Genomic DNA, 11,053 nt, shown 5'->3' with positions numbered 1-11,053 from the left:
AAATAGAATTCTGACTTTTAGTCTCTTTTTAAAAAAAAACAAAAAAAACCTTTTTATCTCATAATTTTGTCTCTCAACTAATGATTTATATTTCTTTGTCGAATTTTAATTTTTTTTAAATCTCATGAATCTTGACTCTTTGATTTTGATCTATTAGTTGAACTCTGACTTTTTACTCTCATAACTTTGACCTTTATGTCAAAATATTTACCTTTCATCTAATAATTTTCATTTTTTAGGCGAATTTAGATTTTTTTAATCTTATAATCTTGATTTTAACTGCATGAATTTAGTTTAATAGTCGAATTTTGACTCTCACTCAAAATTAGGACCTGCCATGAATATTTTATTTTTCTTTTTAAATCAAAACTAATTTTTCATCTTTGTTTTTTCCTTTTGTCCGGCAGAAATGTGCTTCTATAATCAATCTAGTAATCCCTGCGACAAAGATTAATTAGAATATTTCTGGGCTCGGAGTGAGACCTCTTCGTGTTTTGGCTGCTCTCTGATTGAACCGTACGTCAGAGGGAATTTCCAGTGGGGAAGGAAATCAACTTTATGAACCTCAGACTCAAACCTGGTGTCACCTGCGGGACTCCGTCGCTTGGTTTTTTGGGGAATAAAAATCACTTTATTCACTCGGATTAACATTATTTTTAATTTTATAAAGTGTAATGACGCGGTCGCATCGCGTCATGACGCACTCCAGTTAAAGTGTAGCTGCTGGTAATGGATCCACTGGTTCAGCATGGGCATGGCGAAATGATGAGCAAAAGTCAACTGAAGTGAAGTGGACTGAGGACTGTCACTCACCCCGACTCTTCACCTGACCGAGCTAACCAGGTGAGAACAGGTTAGGTACCCACTCGTTATAACAGCTGACTGAACTAACTATACAGCCGTGTGAGTGTTAAACTCATTATCACAACTTTACCCGTTACAACGCTGTTTGTCTTGGCAGCTTGCTTTGTTATGCTACTCACTTCCTTATTAGCCAGGTAACTTTGAGAAGTCACACCAAACTCCATCTCAAAAATGGGAACTTGAAGTTTTCTTTGATGTCAGCAAAGGCGAGTAGGTGTTGCATTAGTAGTAAGGAAATATTTTATATCTTTAAAAGGCGCTGGTTAATTCGGCATGTGTATATTCATCATGAAGTTCTTATTTTAGTCAGAGTTTTTACTTTAGCTACAGCTTCACTCGCTGAATTTCCTCCTACCGCCGTCCACGTTTTCTCGGTATTAAAGGAGAGTGTGGGTGAGCGGACAAACGGTATATAAAGCTCAAAGTTTTATTTCAAGTGAAATGTTTTGTGGTTTTCACACTTGTCACAAACATGAATGGATTCGCCAGATTCTAATAGTGATTCGTTGATCTTCTGCAGCTCAAGGTGAATGCTGAAGAACTCTTAAATCGGTGGATTTTTGAACGGGGTTTTGTATTACGCTTTGCATACGGAACCTACGGTGTTGAGGACTAGCTCCCAGTTAGCAGGGGCAGGTAGCGGTTTGACTCAGAGAAGCCGCCCTGTAACATGAAGCCAACAGTGGGACATGAACCGGACCACTGTCCGCGCTGTAGCAGTGTTGGCCTGTAATAACTGTTTATTTAAAAACGGCCGCTTTAACGACGTAAACAACAAAAACAGCCCGGTAGTGCTAGCTGTTAGCCACGGAGCTAGCATGGCTTACACAGGCGCGTTCATGTGCGACCGGTGCGGGAACGAGCGGTGCCAGCAACAAGTGTCAGACGGATCAATAATCAATGAATAACGAATAATATGTGATAATAATGAACTTTTTATGTGCAGTGCTTTGTATAGAAATACACATATATTTTATTTAAACTTATTCGCTTCATTATTTACGTCATTATTGTAGAAACATTTATAATTTAGGGCAAAATGTTATTTTTTTTTAGGCTTTTAAGAAGTAAAATGATCAATTATTAATTAACTGAGGAGTAATAATCTTTTGTTTAGTGTTAGACTTTGTATAAGCGACGTGACTGGATTCATCTTCCTCATTTTTAAAGCAAAAAAGCCAAAAATGGTTGGTGAAGATTTGTTGTTTTTCCATTTCTCTGTGACAGTAAACTGAACATCTTTGAGTTTATGACTTCATGTAATAATGAGCCATTTTATTCACTGAATAATCAGCCTGTTAATTACTATTATTATTATTTGATTAAACACAACTTCACAACAAATACAAATTAAAGCAGTTCAGGTCTTAAATCTAGATTAAGAAACAAGACCAGAACCACAGGATGGAGGTTAGAGTGGTGTGTAGACCCACTGATGTGGAGTAAATCTGAGTGTTGTGTTTGATGTTTGCAGACACCATGGCTGGAGACGACCACTACCTTCATACTTCCAACCAGGTAAACTCCCCTCTCCTTTGTTTCATCTCTGTTTTGCCAAAGTCACACAGGTTTATTGTATCTGTGTTGTACAAGAGCAACAACCTCTGATCCATCAACAGGAAAACTGTGTCTTAAATTAGCAAAAAAGTGATTTAAGTTTGGTATGAAGGAACAAAAACGTGATTTATCTTCATCAAGTTTTGTGAAATTGAAAAAATCAACCCTGGAGCAGAGCTCTGACTGCGTAGATCCACTCACTGAACTGAAACACAACCCAACGGTGTATATTACCCATTATCCCCTTCTTCTCCTGGAGCAGGAAGTGCTGTCGCTGTAACAAACACACCAAACTCCATTCAGAATTCTTGATATTTTCAGTTTCCTGGCTGGACATCAGAGATGAACGCTGGTTTTTAATGACTTCTAAGTCTTTTTAACTGATCTACAGTTCAGCATCACTCTGGAACTTCCTTCCTGCTGACTATCACTCAGTTAGAGGGAGATTGTACCTGAAAAACCAAAGTTACACAGAGTAACACGGATGTTAGCAGCTTAAGTCTGACAGCTCTGATACTGTTAAAAACATTATATGAGAGTCTTTTCCTCCTTTCTCTGCAGTTCTCTCTGAACAAGATGTTTAAAATAGATCTTTATTTATACATTTGCAAATGCGTTTCCATACTTAGCTCTTCTTGGTCGCAGAGCTTTCACACCATGTGACATGTTCATGTCCTGACGTCATGTTTGACTTTTTTCATGCAGATTTTTGACAACATCATGATGGATCCGTCGTGGGAGTTTCCACATTTTCCTGCGATGTCTCAGACCGCGTCACTGAGGACAGGTGAGAGTTTCTGCAGGTGTTAATTCAGCTGTAGAATTTAGAAGTCACAGTGACTGTAGGCGGCAGATTAGTTTCTTCTCTCTGTCTGTTAATATCAAACTGGTGGTGCTGTTCAGAGCCTGGTTATCTCACTTTAAATCACGGTTTTCAAACCTGTTATCCCACAGTTATTTCATTAAAGTCTTCCCCTTGTATTTTAAGGTGGAAATCTGAGTATTTATGTGTCTTTCTGGGATGTAACGGCAGAGCTGTTAAGTTTTTCGGTGAACTTGATGAACTGTTTTACACCGACACACAGTGAGAGGCTGCGAGCTGAACAGATTTGTGCCCTAAATTTTAGCTACAGGCGTCTTTACCGACCTTCTGTAACAATCACTCCTGTACACATCTGTACACATATAAAACCACTTCATCTGGAAGGAAATTATTTTCTCCTGTTCCATAATCTTGTGTCCATCCCACCAGTAACCAGTTTTAAATTACGTCTGGGTCAGATTTAAGTTATTTAACTAACATTAGAGGCAGTTTCAGATTAGTTAGGGTTATTCCCCTCCTCCCTCCACCGTCCATCGCCTCAGTGTGACCCTCTCTCTCACCTTTAGCCGCTGAATCTTCCTCCCACTTATTCTCTCATTTCCTCTCAGGAGGCAGCCCAGAGCAGGTGTAAGACCAACACCTGTACCTGGTCTGCCAGCAGGTGTCCAGGACCATGTGAATAATATCACTTTGTTCTGCAGCAGAGAATCTCCCACAGTTCACTAATCTGCTGCCTTGAATTCCTTAATTAATCTCCTCTGTCTCGTCCTCACTCTGACTGTGAACAGTTTGATTTAGGTCCTGGACTTAGTTTATTTCTTCTTCTTTACATTTTCACTGAGCACATTCACATTTTACATTTTACACTTCACATTTAAGGGTATTTATTTTAATGCAATTATTTTAATGATCATATAATTGTTTTAAAGCTAAAATATCAAATGTTTGCACATTGCAGCTTCATTCTCATTTGAGAATTTGATGCTTTTCTGTTTCATCAATGACAGTTAACTGAATATCTTTGAGTTAATGGGAACTTATAATTATTTTCTGACATTTTAAAGACTTAATGATCAGTTAATTAGAGAAAATAACCAGCACTTTAGTCTTAGCTTTATGATTCTGCTTTGTTAAAACTGCCTGAGTGGTCGATTTGAAACTGCTGAAGACTAAGCTCACCCCCATTGTTGTTAGCAGCTGTTGGAGCTAGCGTAGCGCCAACTACACACCCTCAAGACGTATGAAACAATTTTTGGGAAAACAAAAAAAGCAGTTTCATAGAGAAGCAGACAGAAGAGTCTGTAGTCTGTGTTTGAGGGGTAGAACCAGGATGTTAAAATGACAGCAAAACATTTTTAAAAGATAAAGATAGAAGCTAAAGCTTTAAAACTAACTAACTAAACTGTGAGGCACCTTCTCCCCAGGTGAGATCACAGGTGAGGTGAAGGGACAGGTGCACACAGGTGTTCTGAAAAGAAACAGGAAGTTGGTTATTGCAGTTTGGCTGATGATTCGACCGCTCAGTGTCACGGTCAACTGCAGCTGCAGCTCATGGAGGTGATTAATGTGCTTTAAAAAAAAAACACTTAGTGCCCAGTGGGCGTAATTTGCATTAAAAACCCACTCGTTCATTCAAATCCACACACACAGACGTGAAATACATATTTTTAGATTCAGTGTGACTTACACTTCCTGTAGAGATCATGATTACTGATGTTCATAAAGAATAAACTGCCAGAAATCTAATAAGAAATCAGAGGAAAAAGTGGCTGCAGAACTCCATTCAGAATCCTCATGTTTTTGAGTTTTCTTCAGTACCACAGAAATCCAGTGATAGTTATCTGTACATCCATGGGTTCACTGCAGACAGGAGCTATTAATACTTAATTCTGCATACTTTTATTTATGTTTATGTTTATTTATGTCTGTGACTCCATAGCAATAGTATATGGTGTGTTCTTCACTTTATTCACCCAGGTCATGCAAACAGAAGCTGATAGTGACAGTAAAAAAATGAAGGATTATTTGAAGCCATCATATGTGGTTCTGGAGCTCACTGGTTAAACAGATTATAGTAGTATTTTGGGAATCCAGCTGTTGAGAGTTTGCTGCTCACCTCACAGCTCCACAGGGGGAAATACACCAGAAACTGATCTCTTTTTTTGGGAAATGCTCAAATATAAACATATAAAGAAATGAAATGTGATGAAGGTAAAGTGAAAGAGGAGTTTCATGACATATCGTCTGTGGTAAGTGTGGGGCAGCAGCGTCTTTGCTCTCACTTCCCCTGTTTGTGTCCACACATTATTGCTCTCTGAATTAAAGATGAAATCAGTGGTTGTAGATGTGTAGGACGAGGGGAAAGTATCTCTCCTTTACATTTACATGTGAGTAATATATATGATTCATCAGTAGAGGCAGCTTAAGTTCCTCCATCGCAAGACAGCAGTGAGGGATGTCAGTGGTCATATATGAGCTGGCATGATATCTTAAAATATTTTTCTGGATATAAACAGTGTTCATGGTTCAGGAGGTTTTTACCAGGAGCCGAATTATCCTCAGATATCTCATGTTCTCTAAAACAAACAACCCTGATATTGAAAGCTGGTAAAAACACTGAAAAAGTAGTTTAATATTAAAAATCGGTGTTTTTCTGGTGCGCTTTGGCGGGGGACGTCAGTAAAGGGCTGCGGGCTGTTAGCTGAGCCGGCGCTAACGTTAGCGTAGCTTGCCTTTAGGTTGGGGTTCCTTTATTGTTGATCGTTCAGGACACTTTTACTGGGAGCCGAATTATTCACACAGAAACAACGGACCAAGTAATTAAAATCGATAAAAACACGGAACACAACAGTTTAACTTTTAAAATCATACTAGAAAAATCTGTGTTTTTCTAGTATGCTTTGGCCGACACAGGACGTCAGTTAAGGGCTACGTGTTGTTAGCTGAACTGCCGCTGACGTTAGCCTAGCTTGTTTTTCGGTTAAGATTCCTTCAGTGTTCATTGCTCAGGAGGTTTTTAATGGGTGCCGAATTATCCACACAGGTCTCCACCTCCCCATATCTAACAGACCAAGTAAGTAAAACATGTAAAACACTGAATGAAACATTTTAACGTAAAAAATCGATGTTTCTCTTAGACGCTCTTTGGCGGGAACAGGACGTCAGTCAGCGGCTGCGGGCTGTTAGCTGAGCTGCTGCTAACGTTAGCCTAGCTTGTTTTTCAGTTAGGATTCCCTCAGTGTTCACCGTTCAGGAGGTTTTTACTGGGAGCCAAATTATCCACACAGGTCTCCTCCTCTCCAAAACAAATGGACCAAGTGATGGAAATTAAAAAAAAACACAGAATAAAGCAATGTAACATTAACAATCAATCAAAGATTATTTGTAACGTTACAAAAAGTGACAGTGACATGACTTGAGACAGAAAGGCTGAAAATGTTTTAATGTCGGAACATGGGTGTCTGCGTCATCGTTTCTCCCCGTCCAGGCTAAAATGCAACCCCGGAGTTTTCAAACTAAAACGGGGCCAGCAGCGTTTCCAAAAGTCTCTTTAGGAGCTCAAAAACTCAAGAGTAAGTGTGGTTGGCAGTGACGAGTTCTAACACTAACACACTCAGGCCTTCTTTGCATGTTGTGGCCGTCTGTTTGTCACCTGTAAACTGTGTCCCTGTAAACTATCTAAGCCAGATGTTGACCCCTGATCTCAGCACACCTGCTGCTGCCTACGATGGCTGCTGGTGTCATATGGTTTAACAGACTGAGGCCTGGGCTGTGGGACGGCAAACTGAGTGTATGTAAATACGGCTGACGGCAGACACGCTGGTGTTGTGGATGCCACACTGTTGTGAGGCAGTTCATTAAAGCGTAGCCGCCATGCACAGGTAGAGGTAGGCGGTGTGGCCCGGGCATCACCTCCTCCTCCTGCTCTTTCTGTCAGACTGATGAAGAGAAATCACAGACTGAACGCAGCCGACTATCTCTGTGGTTGTTTGATAGATGAAGGAGGAAGTGGCTGCAGCAGTCAGGAGACAGGATGCTGCAGAGGATGATTTCTGTCGCTCTGCCAGATAAACCAGGCCACGCTGAGAAATTTTACCGTTAGCTGCCTGCTGCTACACAGGCAGGGTTTACCACAGAGAGGGGGGAGGTAAATGTGTCATATGATTTTTATGTCACTTGTCCAGTGTCAATTAAAAGAACAGACCAGTGTTTCTCTGAATCCTCTTGTTTTCAGAAGTCCTGGATGTGTTTAGCCTAGCTTAGCGCAAAGACTAGAAGCAGATGGAAACTGCTAGCCTAGCTCCATCAACAGAGGGAAAGCATGATAACTGATTAATGGACAGATCGTTTCAGATCTACATTGTTTGTAATTACTCTAAAAGTGTTTGTGTGATGGCTCGGATTGACTGTTGTGTCTCTGTTGTTCCAGTGGACGGACCATACCTGCAGATCCTGGAGCAGCCGAAGCAGGTAAAACTAATTTGTCTTATCGTAGAAACTGACGAGTCTGAAAAGTCACAAGATGTTATTGCAGGGAGGTTGTTTTATACTTATTCTCTCCATTAATTGTTTAGTCTATAAAACTTTAGAAAAAGATTTCTCTGAGCCCACAGTGATGTCTTCAGCTCGTCGACAGCAAATCATCACGTTTGAGAAGCTGGAGCTGAATATTTGGCTGTTATTTGGTTAATGTTCTGTTGATCGACTAAGTGATTAACAGACTAATCACTGCAGCTCAAGTTTCCAGTTTAACGATCAGTTTCAGGACAGAAAGAGCAGAAAAGTCCAGACGCTGTTTGATCTTCTTGCGTTGGCAGACAAAAACTGAACCTCATGAAAAACCAAAAACCCAATTAATTTGTCAGTCGGCTCTCATGTCAGCTTTGATGTATTTTCAGTTAATGGCCACAGTACAATAGATGGAAACTGAGTCACACAGCACTTGACAGACATGGCCAGTCTGAGGTTAATGGCAGTTTCATTTTCTGTCATACATATGCCAGCGTAGTTAGCAGGTAATGAGGAAAGTCCTTTCACCTTCTCCACATGACATGATCCTCCTCTGCATTGTGTTTCACTCCTTCTCCTTCTTCCTCTTTGTTTTTTATAGACACATTATTTGTTGATTTTTCTGAAGTGAATCCATCCTCAGCAGCAAACAGACTTTAAAATGGTTTTCTTTGAATGTTAAGGCTAAATGTAGTTAATTCAAAGGCATGGAGAGCTGGTAGAGACAACAAACGGCCAGTGACCACTTTACAGGATTTGGGATTTGTCCCAAGAGAGTGAGAATCAATTGTTATTACAAATCGAACTTAATGTTAGCGTGTTAAATCTACGTTTATCTATCTTTTCATCTTTTCTCTCTCTCTCTCGCCTCAACTGGGTATTACCACTGTCACCACTTCCTGCAACAGTCGTTTCAAATTAAAAGCCCTCTGCAAAGTTGTGTAATTGCAACTTTGGATCATTACAAGCGGCAATGATATATTTCCATTGCTACAAAACATATGCAGTGGATGCACAGCAGATATAAAGTTGGTGTCTTGTTCATAGCTCGGTTATGAAATCCTACCGTGGAGTGTCTCTCCTGCTGGGTTGCTGGCACAGTCAGATTGTTTTAACGTGCTGTAATATCAGTAGTTTCTGCTTTAGCTTTGTGCAATCCCGTGACGGGCATGCAGATCTCAGGAGGTAGTTATCACCTGAGCTTCGTCGCTCTGCCCTCCGTTTTCATCACATCTCTACCTCCATCACAGTTTGATTTGTGCTTCAGTCATTTTAAGACAAGATTTGATTGTAAAGTTTACAGCCTGTCGCTCTGTTGCTCATGCAATGCTCTGTGTGTGAACTGCGAGGCATTTCTGATTCAAATCAGGATCTTCCCAACTGATGCTTCAAATGGTCTGGTTTTTAGGGGGGGCAAACCTAGACCTGAGGGTGTGCTGTATGTACAGGAGGGACTGAAATATCTGTCAACCTGAAGTTTCACATTTAGCAGTCAGGAACAGAAAGACTCTGAGCTGCTACAGAAAGTGTTTCCAAGCTGTGATATCTGCCAGAGGATGGGTGGGATCACTAAGCACAGACTTAAGGCAGATTTACACTCAATGGCCACTATTTTTAGGGACATCTGTGAAATCTAATCCAACCCAAGAAACAGCTCAGCCTTAAATTTTACCTTTACAAAGATAATAATGTTCAGTTTTGTGCTGTCGCTGTCAGGGAGATGTTAATCTATGTTAATTTGTTTATCATTTAGGTTGTAGGTTGCAGCAGTTAAAAACATGAGGGGGAAATAAAAGAAACACATTTTCAAATATAATACACCTCTGTATACCACTTCTGACCAAGTTTTAACAAAAACTGGTCTTTTGGAGCTTGATAAAGGGAGAATATGTGGCAGAGCTGTTGCTCTGGATTGTATAGGTGCACGTAATAAAGTGGCCAGGGAGTGCACCTCCCTAGAAATGTACTTGACTCGACTTGTCCACGTCTCTCTGAGGCCGGACAAGCACAGAAGACCCTTGCTCTTCCTCAGTCAGTTCAAAGGTCGACATCTTCCCGACTGCCAGTTAGCACAAATCAGTCCTTGATAGAAGTATAAACCAAGCTTTAGTAGAGAGCCCAGACTTTTGCAGACATCTGTATGATCTAACACATTTCCTCTAACTGGTTTGCTGGTCGATGTATCAAACTCTTCTCTCTGTCTCTCCCAGCGTGGCTTCAGGTTCAGATATGGCTGCGAGGGCCCATCTCACGGCGGTCTGCCCGGAGCGTCCAGCGAGAAGAACAGGAAGACCTACCCTACTGTCAAGGTAACACTTCCTGTCTGTTCAGTGCTCAAGCATTACTGTATGTATTGTCTCTGCAGAGGTGTGATGTCTTTAATCGGGTCAGAGTTGCTGTTGAACTGACAGCAGCTTGACTTCTAAACTTTGCTGATGAGGCTAAAAATAATGTCCAGGAAGTGATGAAAACCATTAGATGCACAGAGAGGAATGAGAGCTGTGAACACAGAGCGTGGTCGACTTCTGTTTGCAGAAACAAGGAGGAAATAAAACCCTGAGCTTCCTGTGGGGTGAAGAGAGAATTTATTACTGTGAAGTCGTCAGGCTGTCTCTGAAGTTTGATGAGTTTCATTTAAAGGCTCAGATCCTCAGACAAATAAACTGATAGTTACAGAATCAGGAGCACTGAGTGCACTGCATGTTGCATGTGCAATGTGCATGCAATGTTGAATATTGTAGACAGAATATTGATCTTTATCTCTGATTGGCTCTCTGATCTGACATGTGATCAGCTCAGAGGAGATAGTCACTGTTGTTACAGGTCTGATCAGTCCTGGTCCTGGTTCAGCAGGTTGTGGGATGGGGCGTTTACTGTAGGTCACCTTTTACCTGCAGGGTGGTGTTGGTCTGTGTCTGTCACAGTCCCACAGGAGCTTAAGTTTCCCGTTGTGTTGTTTCTGTTGATGTTTAGTTTGGAGTCTGAAGCTCCCACAATGTTCCGACCAAACCAGAAGAGACGGGGAAATCCCCAGATTCCCTGCCGCAGTCCTGACTCTCTGCCTTCTCCTCACTGACTTCACTGCTCTTCACTGAGAAAAATATTATTATATGTATAAAATTCAGTCAGTGTGAATCCAGATTTTTTACATGTCTCAACAGATGTTCGTCCTGACTGACGCGACATCTAATAATCCTCAAAATTAAAGTAAATGTTCTGCCGGGAATGTGAGAGTTTGTTATTTCAGGAATTTGAGAAGAGGCCAAAATGAGGGAAATTCTGATCAAATTTTTTTTGATA

The 11,053-nt window shown here is 40.8% G+C and overlaps 1 protein-coding gene across 2 annotated transcripts; it reads left to right on the top strand.

Moving 5' to 3' along the window:
• Positions 1-525: 525 nt before the first annotated feature.
• Positions 526-10,736, top strand: LOC108890431 (nuclear factor NF-kappa-B p105 subunit). 2 transcript variants are annotated; one of them, XM_018687299.2, is made up of 5 exons: positions 526-853; positions 2,339-2,382; positions 3,127-3,208; positions 7,674-7,714; positions 9,964-10,736. In XM_018687299.2, exons 2-5 carry the CDS (start codon positions 2,344-2,346, stop codon positions 10,159-10,161), a joined length of 360 nt encoding a protein of 119 aa, XP_018542815.1. In that variant the 5' UTR covers positions 526-853; positions 2,339-2,343; the 3' UTR covers positions 10,162-10,736. The 2 variants fall into 2 exon arrangements, with proteins under 2 accessions (XP_018542815.1, XP_018542814.1); XM_018687298.2 differs by having other exon boundaries at positions 529-843; positions 9,964-10,296.
• The last annotated feature ends 317 nt before the right edge of the window (positions 10,737-11,053 follow it).

This window comes from Lates calcarifer, unplaced genomic scaffold, assembly GCF_001640805.2.
Source record: "Lates calcarifer isolate ASB-BC8 unplaced genomic scaffold, TLL_Latcal_v3 _unitig_1757_quiver_2150, whole genome shotgun sequence".
Taxonomy (NCBI): Eukaryota; Metazoa; Chordata; class Actinopteri; family Centropomidae; genus Lates; species Lates calcarifer.
This window is presented reverse-complemented; position numbering and strand designations above follow the sequence as displayed.